A 14,621-nucleotide genomic window follows, 5' to 3' on the forward strand; every position below is an offset into this window, starting at 1 on the left:
TGGATCTTGTTCTTCGGCCATCTCAACTGCTTCTCGGGAGTAGCGTTTAACAACTGACCCTGATTTACTGAGATTTCAGTCTTATATAGCTGATGTTACGCCTGACTGCACTTAGGATAGCTGCTCAGTGCCTTCGACTCGCAGCCATATTGTAATTTCCATAGCAACCGCGCAAACGTTATCTTAAAAATCAACCAATCAGACAAATGTTGTCTTTGTTTCCAGGTACACAATTGTTATTTGTTACTCAGATTCACTTTCGATTTAACAATTATTTGACGAGAACTCATTGAGCGACGAGCAACGAATTTAAGAGCATCGTTCAAATGTAGGCAATATCGATGTAAACGCTTGAAACGGCAAATTGCTCGTATGGAAGGCGACAGGGAGAAAACCCCTACACCTAGTAGCGACGAGCAACAAGGCGAGATTATCAATTCTTTGTCGACTTGTACCAGTGACGAAGCAACATTCGACGGTTCGTCATCTTCGACAGATTCTTTATCCTCGAACTCTATACCTGACAATCTTGATCACCACGCAGAGATGGACAAAAATGGTAGGTATTTCATACCTAGTGTGCAATATATATACTTGAATATGTAAATTGCTAAGGAATTAAGATGCATCGCCATTGTTTTAAACAGTCGAAATAGAAGATCGACTACCCTCTCGAATGGAATTTAGTATATATGGCTACCCAGTCTATTGTGAGTGTTGTACATGTAACTCCAAAACTAATTAAACTGCCTTTAAGGCCTGTTTCAAACGTCGCATTTTGCATGTGTCGAATACAATTGTTTGAATTATCTGCATGCGAGATGCGACGTATGAAACAATTGAATTCGCTGTTTTTAATTGCGGTCGACCGTGATGCTAAATTCGACTGTTCCGGTCGTATTATGCGAGCTGGATGCGACGTGGTTTCATAGGTCGCATTTTGCATGTGTCGAATTCAATTCGCTTGAAGAAAAAGGCAAAGAACGTCATGCATGTTATGATATTGAAAGGCACAAATAAGGAAATATGGAGGCCGTATAGACAAAAGAAATGAACCAGAACAAACGTATTGTATTACGTGTGCATGAAAGTTGACAAAATACATTTGCCTACCGCGTCTGTTTGTAATGGTTGCGCAGTACACGAACAAAACGAAGAATCCCAAGGCTGGCTGGCTTGCTGGAAGCGGCTGGGAAGCAGTTGGATATTGCATAAAGTGTAATATATTTAGGCAAGAGTATTAGGAAAATAATAGCAAGAAAAGGATTTTTAGAAATATGAAATTTTTTATTTACGCCCAAGCGGACTGTCGCTGATCAACAGGAATAGAGCTCGCAACTATTTGAATTCAGCACATGCGAAATGCGACATTTGAAATGACGGTCGGATTATTGTTTTAGGGTCGAATCTAATTAGAATCGTATTCGATGCATGCAAAATGCGACGTTTGAAACAGGCCTAACTCAACTCGCAGATCTGTACACACTTGGATTGAAAAGTTTTTAAATACAATGCGCACTTTCGTTTAGTTTCTTTCTGACCCAACTTCCGTTGTCTTGCTTTATAGGCAGACTCCTATAAAAGTAATAAATTGTTAACTTCCTGAATTAATACTGGTTTGACATGAATAAAATAAAATCCATCGACTCAAATTGCCAAGTTCTTTGAAAATTAATTGCACTGAATTCCCAGCTTTTAAAATCCAAATTAAAACATGGTCATTCGTTGGTTGTATTTCTGCAATTTTCCGGTGGTGTGAATTCACAAATAATGAATTTAGGAGATGATTTGTGAATTGCTCTGTAAAATGGGACAAATATATTTTAAAACAATTGGCTAAGAGTCTGGGAATGTCCTTTTGAAAAGTTTTTTTTCTGCCTAAAATTTTAGATGTCATTTGCCCTAAGTGTAATTCAAAGCTTAATCCAAAAGAACATAAATTCTGTTTTGGGTGTGGGAAACCAATAGAAGAAATTATTTCAACTCTTGGTAGTAAGCAAGGTAAGGATTTGTATCTAAATACATGTACATGCATGTTAGCATTGGCATTGATCCATGTACCATTGGTATGTTTCCAAATACATTGATGCCTTAATTTTTTACTGTCACTAGGTTCTAAAGGCCAGGGGCAGGGCTAAGTTGTTATGAACATATAACAATGTCCACTTATTGCACTAATCTACTTATCGCATCAGTCAAAAAGAAATTCTCAGCAAGAATCGCTATACATGCTACCAATATTTGTAAATTACTAGATATGGAGTGAAGATTGATGCATTAATTGTTTTATACAGAGTCAAAAATAATAGGTTGACTACCTTAGATATATAGCTCTTGACAGGAAATTGGTATTCTTTTAATTTTTTATGCAGCTATATAGTGGCTAGCTAGGCTATTTGTCGAGTTCATTGTAGTTTAATTATCTTCTTTATTCAATCCAAATTACACACATCATACACACTCGGTGGAAGCTTACAATAACTGACGTACATTTTACATTCAGTGTGTTTTATGTTCCAAACTGCTCTTTTATAATTGGTCAAAATAATTACTAATAATTCTATATATATTTGGTAATATATTACAAGAAATTTGTTATATATACAATTACACTCCTATGATTGGCTAAATCAAATTGAATCACAACTAATTACATGTAGGATATAAAATGAAGTATTATGAGCACAACCTTAACACTATATATTGTATCTCAAAAAAAGTGAAATATATTTTAAATTATAGCTTAACTCAACTCAGATCTGTATGATCAATTAGATTTAAACATTTTTTAATGGACTATATAATCATCCATTGTCTTGCCTGCTCAAATTCTCATTATAAAAAACCAAATTTTAATTGTTAACTCGCTTCTTAATACTGCATCAGAATTAGTTACATTGACATGAATAAAAATTTAAAAACGTAAATCCATAAACTCAACTTACCAAGTTCTTGGTCTTGGAAAATTAATTGTACTGAGATATTGGCAAGCAAGTTATCCATCAAACTGATCAAAGGATGGCTCAGCACATGATTTATTTTATAAAATTTCCACAAGCCTAAAGGGTATTAATTTGTACTTGTCCAGAATATTAACTTTCCATTTCCTTGGTATCGATACTTTTAAGAATTCTAATAGCAATATATACTCAATGTCCTGACATTTAAAGTATGCATTTTATATGGGTGTGAACATTGAAAAGAGTTCTTGTTTGGCATATGTAATTAGAATCTAATTATACAGGGTGTCTCAAAAAAAAACGCAACCACTTAAATATGCAAGAAGATTTATATTGTTCGGGTATGCACCATAGTTCAGCTAAAATGACTTTTAGCATTTTAAATGAAGGATTAAGAGCCATTTTCAATTCCCAGAGGTGCTTATCTATTGCGCTTTAGACTTGTATTAATGTCTTGCATATTTAAGTGGTTGCGTTTTTTTTATGTATGTATGTTTTGTATGTGTGTATGTATATGTATATGCTATTACATATGATTTGCAGAATTGCATATGTTGCGTAATATGATTGAAATCCCATGCAAATGTGATCATATGCAATTCTAATTAGATAGACTTCGAGCGTCTATCTATAGAGTCCTTACGTTTTGTCTTAAATTGCAGATAGACTGCTGGAATGTCGATATGTCTGTTAATAGTATTGTCGTCTCTACTAAACCAAGCTTCTTTGAATTCACGTGCGTGTTTTGTTTGTGCTCGTCCCAGTAGTTCAGTTTTTGTCCAGGCAAAGGTGTGAAAGTTGTCGTATGTGTGTACTGCGGTAGAGATTTAAGGTCGTGTCGTTTTATAGCGTTCTTGTGTTCAGTTATTCGGGTTTCGATTTTCTTCGAGGTTTGACCTATGTATCGTTGTGGACAGTCTTTGCAAGGAATCAGGTAGATGGCATTTCTTGTCTCGGTGGTTGTAGTTTTGTCCTTGTGTTTTGTAAAATATGACCTAAGTTTGTGTGCTGGTTTATGTGTTACGTCTTAAAAGGACGAAGTAGTCTGGCAGTCATTTCAGATGTGCTCTGAATGTATGGTAAGGTAATTGTTTTATTTGATACTTCAGGTTCTCTTTGTGATTCATTAATTTCATTTGTTTGTTGCTCAGTTTCGTTAGTACTTTGTTAATGAAATTTTTCGGGTAGTTATTCTTTTCCAAAGTTAAGTACAAGTATTTGCGTTCCGCTTTTTTCGCTTCATTTGTGTTACAGTGTGTGTCTATTCGGTTAAATAACGTCCTAATGCAGCTTATTTTGTGCTGAGTTGGGTGGTTACTGTTAAAATTTAAGATTTGATCAATGTGCGTTTTCTTACGGTAAACTCGTGTGTTTATTGTTCCGTCATTAGTTCGTGTTAATAAAACGTCAAGAAAAGCAAGTTGGTTGTTATGTTCTTCTTTGGTAAATTTTATGTTTTCAATCGTTTGGTTAATTTCGTATAAAATATCGTGAGTCTTGTCTTTCTTTGCCGTTGCGAAGACATCGTCAACGTATCTGTTGTGGTATCCACGCCTCCTATGCATGCATAATTAATAGTGTATATATATATATATAACATAGAGTAATCAATAAACACATGTATAACTCTCATGTCTGGTGAGCATTATTATATTGGCGACGAGGATGAAAAATGGGGAAGAAACGAACTAAAATGTAATTAGATCGAAGAAACTATGCTAGAGCACACGGTAGTGAAGACATTAGTGGAAATATAGCAGAGATTGGAGAGAATTCGGCGACCAAAGCGAAGCTAAGCAAGCCATATTTCGAACTGTTGACATCACGCCACCGCAGTACAGCGAGATTGACTGAGAGACGAGCAAGTCAGCAAGAATTGATCGGATTAAAATGGACTAAGATAGAGTACATAGCAGCGAAGATTTTAGAAGGGAATACATCGTATTGACGATTTTAAGAAGAAATACAGCGAGATTTGCGATAAACAAAAGAGAAAAAAAAATCACTTAGGCGTGTCGGACTTTGAACTTTAAATCACACCATGGCCGAAGCGGCTGAAGGAAACGAAATCAGAGTATTAACGACAAGCAAGACATTAAAGATAGAACCATTCAAGATCCCCGATGACCATTTAAAAGTCGGAAGGGCTTGGGAGGAGTGGATCGAAGACTTTGAGGACGAAGTAACATACTTTGAGATTAAAGATGTACAAGATCAAGTCAGGGCTCTTAAAATATATGGTGGACAAGAGTTAAAGAAATTGGCACGTAACTTACCAGACCCACCAGGTATCTTAGAAGATAACGATTATAAGAAGTTAAAAAGGAAATTAAACACATATTTCCTGCCGAAGAAAAATAAACATCATGCGAGATATACGTTCAGCAAGCAACGGATAGATTCGCAAGAAAGCATCGTTGCATATGATGCTAGGATGCGTGAGAAAGCTAGAGATTGTGAATTTGGCGACCAAGTCAATGATAGAATTTTAGAACACTTGATTCAGACCATAAAGGACAATGATCTCATTAAGAAATGTATTCAAAAACGATGGGATCTGGAACAATTCATCGAAGAAGCAAGCCAGCGCGAGGACATTGGCCAACAAGTTAAAGATATGAGGGATGAGCATAAAGTAGCTAGAGTAGATCGGGGAGCAAACCGAGGTAAATGGAAGTACAGAAGAAACGATGGGAAATATCCAAAAGAGCGAGATGAACAGGGGAAACAGTATGAGCAGAGGACTGGAGTAAAGAAAAGGGGGAAGAAGTGTGATTACTGTGGAAAGACAGATGCCCACAAACCAGGTCAGAACTGCCCTGCTTTTGGTAAACAATGCTTGAAGTGTGGTAGGTATAATCGCTTCGCGATATTTTGCAAAGGAGGAAAGAGTCGGCAGGAAGAGACAAAGAAAGGCAATCATCGATATGTTGATAAATTGGGACTTAGGAGAGAGCAAAACAACCGAGAAACCAAAAGCATCAAGAAAACAACGTCTGATAATGATTGAAGCAGTGACTCTGACGCAGGCTTCATATACCAAACAGCTAGACACGTCCAGCACCATGCAAAGAGAGTACGGTCAGGAGGGAATCAAGAGACAGTACTGATCAGAATAGGAGATATTGATGCACATGTGGAACCGGACAGTGGTGCAAGTGCAAATATAATGGACGAATACCAATTCAAGGCCCTTTGCCACAGGTCGAAAGAGATCAGCGAGTTGCGAAGTAGTAGGGATACCCTGAAAACGCTACAATCCACCTTAACAGTAAAAGGCGAATTTGGAACTGTATTACGGAATAAGAATCGGGGTACGACAAGCAAGTTTCTAGTAATCGAAGGAAAAATGAACTCAACCCCGTTGTTATGCAAGACAACGCTTATCGAGCTTGGAATGCTCAAAATAGAGCCAGATGGAACACTAAAAGAAACCAACGAATTAAAGATAAAATCAGTTAAAGCTAAAGATGGGTTGGAAGTACTCCTGGATGAGTATGACGAAGTATTCGAGGGAATTGGATGCATTCGAGATAAGGACACACTGGGAATGAAATGCAAGTCAGACTTGAAATGGACCCGGAAGCGATACCTGTAGCACAGAAACCTCGACCTGTAGCATACCATTTGCTAAAACCGCTCAAAGAATGGTTAGAACAAGGAACTGAGGAGGAAATATTTGAGAAAGTTCCTGATGGAGAACCTATCACGTGGTGTTCACCGCTGGTTGTCCAACCGAAATCCAAGTTTACAGGGATCGACAAAGAGAAGCTGGAATCCCAGATGATTCGGGCAAGCATAGATATGAGAATACCGAATAAATCAATGAAGCGTAGTCGATGTGTTCAATCACCCAGAGTCGAAGATTTTGAATACCACTTACATGACTGCAGAGTATTTTCAAAGCTAGACCTACGACAAGGGTATCATCAGCTAACACTCGACCCCGAGACGAGGAGGTTGGCAACGTTTAGCACACCGTGGGGGAATTATCGACCTAGAAGACTGGTATTTGGTGCGAAATCCTCTCAAGACGTATTTGATGAAGTGATGTTTCGAGTATTTGGAGATATACCGCATTGTCTTAATCAGAGGGATGATATCCTACTTGAAGGGAAAGACGAAGAAGGACATAGGAAAAGTTTAAGAACTGTCCTTCAACGAGCAAAAGACTACGGCATTACCTTCAATAAAGAGAAATGCAAGTTTGAACAAGAGGAAATTGAATTCTTTGGATACACCTTTACCAGAAATGGATTGAAGCCATCACCAGAGAAAGTCAAGGCGATCAAAGAATGTGGAATACCTAAGAGCAAGGAAGAGGTCCGCAGTTTTCTTGGCATGACCGGATATCTGGACAACTTCATCGACAATTACGCAACCATGGCAGCGCCATTATATCGGCTGACAAGGAAAGAAATAAAATTTCAATGGGGAAAAGAAGAAGAGAACGCGTTCATGAAATTAAAGCACAGCATCTCAGAAAGCAAGACTATGGCCTATTTTGACCCCAAGAAACAGACCATCTTACGAACTGAAGCAAGTTTCAATGAGGGATTGGCTGCACCGCTACTCCAGAAAACGAATGAAGGCATGAAACCCGTACACTTCATTAGTAGATCCATGACAGAAACGGAGAAAAGATACAGCCAAACAGAGAAAGACGCATTGGCCATCAAATGGGCAAAGGAAAGATTAAGATCGTACCTTTTCGGAGCACCGAAATTCCAAATTGTAACAGCTCACAAACCCTTGTTACCTTTGTTCAACAAAGTGAAAGCAAAAATGCCTCCAAGAATAGAGAAGTGGGTCATGCAGATGCAAGATGTTGATTACGAGCTAATTTATGAACCGGGGAAGAACGAAGCAGACCCCTTGGATTACCTTTCCAGACATCCTCTACCTGAGACTGGGAACGACCACACAGAGAAGATCGTCAGATGGACTGTTGACAGTGATCATGCCGCAGTGATCGAACGAATACAAGAAGAAACGAAAAAAGATCCGAAGATGCAAAAGATTGCCAAACGAATTACAAAAGGTGATTGGGAGAAGTACAGACGAGATAAAGATATTGAACCGTTCTATCATGTCAAACAAGAGTTATGTGTCGACGAAGGGATGATATTTCGAGAGCAACGCATTGTTTTGCCAGAGACACTCCAAAGGAAGATTGTCAAGCTCGGTCACAAGCTAGGACATTTGGGAAGAACGAAGACGAAGCAGATGCTGAGAGAGAAATATTGGTTTCCATGTATGAACAGTATGATTGACAATGCAATCGACCAATGTTGTGAATGCAAGGTGGCTACAAAAGAGAACCGCGAAGAACCAATTAAGGTAACGAGTATTCCAAATCAACCATGGAACACCGTATCCAGACGGGCATTATAATCTTGTCATGATTGACAAAAGGACTAGATATCCTGTTGTAGAAGCAGTATCATCAACGAATTTTCAGGCAAACAAAGAAAGAATGAAGCACATCTTTGCCACGTATGGTACACCGAGGAGAATAGAATCTGATAATGGACCACCATTCAACTCAAAGGAATTCAAAGAATTCGCGAAAGAAGAACGATTCCAACACCACACCATAACACCAGCGCACCCTCGAGCTAACGGAGAAGCGGAACGCTTCATGCAAACATTAAACAAGACTGAGCGAATAGCAAATCTTCAAAGTAGGAACCGTTTTGAAAGACATAACGCCATCCAAGACATGCTGACAGCATACAGATCGACACCCCACCCAGCAACTGGAGTTACGCCGTATGCAGCAATGAGAGGAGTGAATATACGGACAAAACTTGATTATATACAACCCAGGAGAAATAATATTGATGAGGACAACAAGATCAATCAGAAAGACGCACTTTACAAACTAAAGATGAAAAAAAACAGAGAAGGGAAAAAGGCAAAGACGTTGCTGCTCGGTGACTATGTGTTAGTGGAACAGCTAAGGAAGAACAAATGGAGTACACCATATGAACCGCTATTCTATGTCGTAAGTGAAATTCGAGGCTCTCAGATAACGGCAAGGCGAGTTACGGATGGACGAACAATCTGCCGCGACGCAAGTCGATTCAAGTTGGTGAACTCAGTTATTGGCTCTGCTGACGAAGGTGATGCCTCAGAAGAAGACAGTTTGCTGGTAATTCCAGAACAGAAAGTGCATGGTTCATTCCCTTTATGTAATATGAATGGTCAAGAAAGGCCTAAGGAAGGACAAGTACAAGTACAAGTCAATCCGTTAGAAGATAAAGAGACAGCAGAAGTGAACCAACCAGAAGTGAATCAACCAGAAGTGAACCATCCAGGAGCGAATCAAGAAGGAACGGCAGAAATAGAAGTGAGAGAAGAACAACAACAACGACAACGGTCAAGAAGGACGAAACGGAAACCGGCTTACCTCGAGGACTATGTAACGTATTAACTTTAGTATAATTAGAAGATCTGAATAATCGAAGTGGACTGGAACTTATTAAATAAATTATAGGATAATAACTATAGATAACGAACTAATCCAAAGAACATTAGGACACACATTTAGGATCTAGAATTAGTTGAAGGAGGGATGTGGTATCCACGCCTCCTATGCATGCATAATTAATAGTGTATATATATATAACATAGAGTAATCAATAAACACATGTATAACTCTCATGTCTGGTGAGCATTATTACATCTGTCATGATTTTATGTTATGTCACGACACGTCAACGTGTCATGATTTTATGTTTTCGTTATTGAAGAAGGTAGAGAGAGGAGATCCGGTAGGTGTGCCTGAAATTTGTCTGTAGTAGTTTTGAAAAGATAATTCTGTAGAAAGTGAATTCAAAGAAGCTTGGTTTAGTACAGACGACAATACTATGAACAGACATATCGACATTCCTGCAGTCTATCTGCAACTTAAGACAAAACGTAAGGACTCTGTCAATAATCACAATAATATAACTAATAATAACTTAAATCCACCCGCATCTGATACACAACAATCTAATCATTCCACAGCGACCATCCCTGACAACGAAATGCAGTCAACCATGACAACGCATCCCTCAACTACCACTCATATGAGATCAACTTTAAAACAACCATTCAAACCATTGATGAAACTGATCCGGGGAACTATAGGCCAATCTCACTGCTCTCAAATTTTAATCTAATTTTTGAAAAATTAATGTATAAACGTCTCAGGACACGTTTTTCGATAAACATAAAATTTTCTATGATAAACAATATGGTTTCAGAGCTAAACACTCAACACAGCATGCCATTATTGATATTATAAATAATATTCACAATAATATGGACAAGGAACTATTTTCATGTGGAATATTTATTGACCTAAAAAAGGCCTTTGATACTGTTGATCATTCCATACTTCTACATAAATTACATCATTATGGCATCCGTGGAGTGATCAACAACTGGTTCAGATCTTACTTAACTGATAGAATACAAACAACCCAAATTGGTGGTAACATATCATCAAAACATACAGTTAACTTGGGTGTTCCACAAGGTTCAGTTCTTGGGCCTTTACTCTTCTTAATTTATATAAATGATATTCACAAATCATCTGAGGTATTCAAATTTTACTTGTTTGCTGATGATACGAACTTAGTATATTCCAATAAAAAATTAAAATCTCTAGAAACGATTATCAACAGAGAATTGATACAAGTTTGTGAATGGCTAAACACAAATAAGTTAACTCTTAATTTAAAGAAATCCAATCATGTTATCTTTCATCCATACCAAAAAAAGCTCGATTATCAAGTTCAATTAAAAATGTTTGACAATGATTCCAATATATTAACTAACATTGAATGTAAAGAATTTATAAAATATTTAGGTGTCGTATTAGATAGTAATCTCACATGGAGATATCATGTTGATAATATTGCATCTAAAATAAGTAAAACAATTGGCATAATTACAAGGCTTAGATATTTTGTACCACCCTGTCTACTTTACAAAACATTTATCGATGTTTAATTTTACCTTATATAACATATGGTATAGCTGTTTGGGGTCAAGCGCCAAAAAAATATTTGAACAAGATACTTATTCTCCAAAAACGAGCTTTATGTCTAATGAATTTTAAAACAAACAAGGAACATGCTATTCCACTTTTTATTCACTCCAATATACTTCCTTTAAATATGCTTTACTTTAAAACTATTTGTAATCTAATGTACGATGTTACAAATAGTTCTTGTCCAACTTCAATCTCTGATTGTTTTATCCAATCAAAAGAAGTCCATACTTATAACACTAGATCTTGTGTATCCAATAATCTTTATATTGAATACTCAAAACTAACTATAACAACCACATCCTTTGTAAAATCAGGGGTAAAAATTTGGAATAGTATTCCCACTGATGTTCGAGAGATGGGGAGAAAAAATTTCAATTTGAAAATTCAGAAAAGTCTTTTAACTATGTTTGAGATTGAGGATGACTATGTTGATGTACCCACATATATGAGTAAGCTTTGAAAACAGTGTTTTCAGGGAAATAAACAGGAAATTAATGCTTCCTTATAACAATGATATTTTTATGCTGTCAGTATATTGGGCCACTTTGTAAAGTAGATAAGGAATACTCTAATTTCTTATTTAAACACTGAGCACATCTTACCTAATTTCGTTTCACTATCCGCCCCGATTAGCTTTGCTATTAGCGGATAGTATTATTTAAATACAGACTGTAATTATTTCCTTATTAATAAAATTTGATTCAGACGCTCTCAACGTATACAGAGTTATAAAGAACAGCGCGAAACTTGAATATGTAAAGCTAGACATATGTAAATAATTTAGATAGAAATGGCCTTTCTTAAGTTTTGTAATTCAATAGTTTTTTTCTGCTTATAGTTTTAGATGTTTTTTGCCCTAATTGTGATACAAAGCTTAAACCAAAAGAACATAAATTCTGTTTTGGGTGTGGGAAATCAATAGAAGAAATTATTTCAACTCTTGATAGTAAGGAAGGTAAGGATTTGTATCAAAATACATTTATATGTGTCCATTTGTGTTGATCTATTTACCATTGAACATGTGTCCAAATACAATGATGCCTTAATTTTTGTTAGGGATAGGGGCAGGGCGTAGCTGTGATGAACATATAACAAGGTCAATTTATTGCATTAATTCACTCATTCACATCAGTGAAAAGCGAAAATCGAAAAAATCCCCAGTTAACTGTTCTAAGTCATTAGTTGTACAGTATCATTTAGTAGCCATGGGTCCCAATACATAGACACATATTATACAGTATTTGCTACAACGACCTGAAAATGACGAATAAATGGCGCGGCATGTCCAAATAGACACATTACGCCATTTTCATGTCCTCTTTGACGTTAACCTCCTCGTGTTAAATCTCCCTGTTATCAAAACACATGCCGCTGAAGATCCTCAGAAATCTTTATCATATGACAAAGGAAATTTTTTTCGCTCAGTTTTGAAAATTTTTATTACAAATGTAGGAAAACCCGATCAGTATTAGTTTTTAAAAGTGCTCATCTGCGTCGAGAAGGCTTTTACAACCAAAACCACCTAACAGAGATTCTCGACGTTCTTCCACTTCTGCATCGCTACTTTCAAGCATACCGCGCAATCCTATACATACAGTGAACATGAAGGCTATTGATAAAGGCTTGCCTAGCAAAAAGCTGTGTGAGCAGAACAGAAGGAAAACAGAATGATTCTGACATTATTTGAGGCAGGACGAATTGTTTGCCGACGGCAAATCTTGAGGTTTGGAGCGCTAGATGTTGCTAGGGCGACAAGTTAGCAATTAAGGCCCTCACTAATTGACGATTTATGCTGTCTAACTAATAACAATTTTTACTTTATAAGATGCCATTTCGTCTGACGACCATGTTGCAGTGTGTGGTGATTCAGAATTGACATTAACCCGTGTGGCTGTAGTGTTAAGTGATGTTATTGAAGTAAAACAACCAATTGTTTTGGCCGAAATTGTTGTGGAACAAGGATCCCAACAGTTTACATCGTGTAAAAATAATGGTGCTCAAAGTGGAACGATCCCAATTGCAAGTGGTGTTGAGCAGGATCTTTCAGACACCCATAATGTTCGCAGTACTTCTGAGGAAAGTGTAGATCATGCGATTGTGGTCGCTAGTGAAAATCAGGAAGTTAAACAATTCGTGGAGACCCTCCATGCAGAAACACTGGTAGAAGATGTGCAAAAGTCCTTAGTTGCTGACACGGTTAGTGGTAGGAATGCAACTGGTACAACAAATCCTGAACGTACAGCTTTACCAGGAATGCCGACAAAAAGTGTGCAACTGTCACCTTCTCAGAATAATTTCACTGCTCATCAAATCTTTAATGTAGCAGAAAGCAAAAGCACCGAAAGAAATGATAAAACTGTTTCTAAGTTTGCTGTTGCACAAGAGATACAAACAGATAGCATGGCACTGTCGTCTGAATCGCCAGCTATTATGGCTGTTGGCAATGAAGCTTCTAATGCAAATGTTGATGTACGTGATAAAACCGACCCTAAGCAGTTCATTGCTCCAGTGAGGCAGAAAGAAGGCGAACAGCAGTTGTCTACTTTTCCAGAGAATTTAAGCGTTCACGATCATGATATTGATGTAGAGGGTAATGAAGGTGATAAGACGCACTCTGAGAAGACATTTGAGCCAGGGATACAGACAAAAAGCATACAACGGTCTTCTGCCTCCTCTGGTGAAACAAACCCTCAACAGATAGTTGGACAAGGGATTCAGAGGGATAGAAAGCAACAGTCACCTGCCTCTTCAAGAATCTCGACTATTGACAATAAATGTATACATGTAGAAGTTGAAGTAAGTGGTGATACAGATCCTAAACGTGCAGTACTACCAGAGATAGTGACAGGAAACTCAATTAAATCTTCTGCTACTGAAGAAAATTTGACCGAAATAAAATACGTTGAGCAACGTACACAGGAACATGACAAACAATCGAAAGAGAAGAATGTTGGCAAAGAAATGGACGAGGGCAGTGAGAAGACTGGAGACAAAAAACCCAGAGTGAAAACTTCAGAAAATGAAAAGAGTTCAAAAGAAAAGGGCAACGAAGATAATCAAATTAGCCAGAGACACAAAAATGAAAAAGGTGACGAGTCTGAAAACGCTGACGACAGCGATAAGACTGGAGACAAAAAACCCGAGGGGAAAACTTCCGGAAGTGGAAAGAGTTTAAAAGAAAAGGGCAACGAAGATAAATTTCAGGGAAGTCAAATTAGCCAGAAAAACAAAAATGAAAAAGGTAATGGGACTTCTACCGGGGCACAAGACATATTACTAAATCCAGGACAAGACGAAAGGGTTCAGGTATGTTTTATAAAAAAAACTGGACGCAACAGATAACGCAATTTGTAATTTGTAATTAGTTACAACTGTAATTAGTGAGCTGTAAGTCGACAGTTTAAAAGCGCGGAATTATGTTTCTATAAAAAAAGACTTGGAGAAAAAGGTAGCGTAAGACCACTGCTGTTTATTCGAAGTTGCGAGCCACATATTGACGCATGTCCGTGAAATGACCATGTTGGAACCACATAAGAACCTCAGAATAGTCAAAGCTTTTTTTGATTTAGCAGATAGCACCATAGCGAGAATGTCTTTTCTTTGGTGTGGTCAGT

At 37.4% G+C, this 14,621-nt stretch overlaps 1 protein-coding gene across 1 annotated transcript in view; it reads left to right on the forward strand.

The window, feature by feature from the left end:
* Positions 1 to 277: 277 nt before the first annotated feature.
* LOC114541491 overlaps positions 278 to 14,621 on the forward strand; it is a 41,603-nt gene continuing 27,259 nt past the window's right edge. Inside the window, exons 1-4 of the mRNA XM_028561407.1 lie at positions 278 to 559; positions 1,891 to 2,001; positions 11,846 to 11,962; positions 12,833 to 14,313. Of these exons, the coding sequence (XP_028417208.1) occupies positions 373 to 559; positions 1,891 to 2,001; positions 11,846 to 11,962; positions 12,833 to 14,313 (1,896 nt within the window). The 5' untranslated portion in view covers positions 278 to 372. The remainder of the gene's footprint in view (positions 560 to 1,890; positions 2,002 to 11,845; positions 11,963 to 12,832; positions 14,314 to 14,621) is intronic.

The sequence above is a fragment of the Dendronephthya gigantea genome, unplaced genomic scaffold, assembly GCF_004324835.1.
Source record: "Dendronephthya gigantea isolate DGI-Jeju-01 unplaced genomic scaffold, DenGig_1.0 000295F, whole genome shotgun sequence".
NCBI classification, from domain to species: domain Eukaryota; kingdom Metazoa; phylum Cnidaria; class Anthozoa; order Malacalcyonacea; family Nephtheidae; genus Dendronephthya; species Dendronephthya gigantea.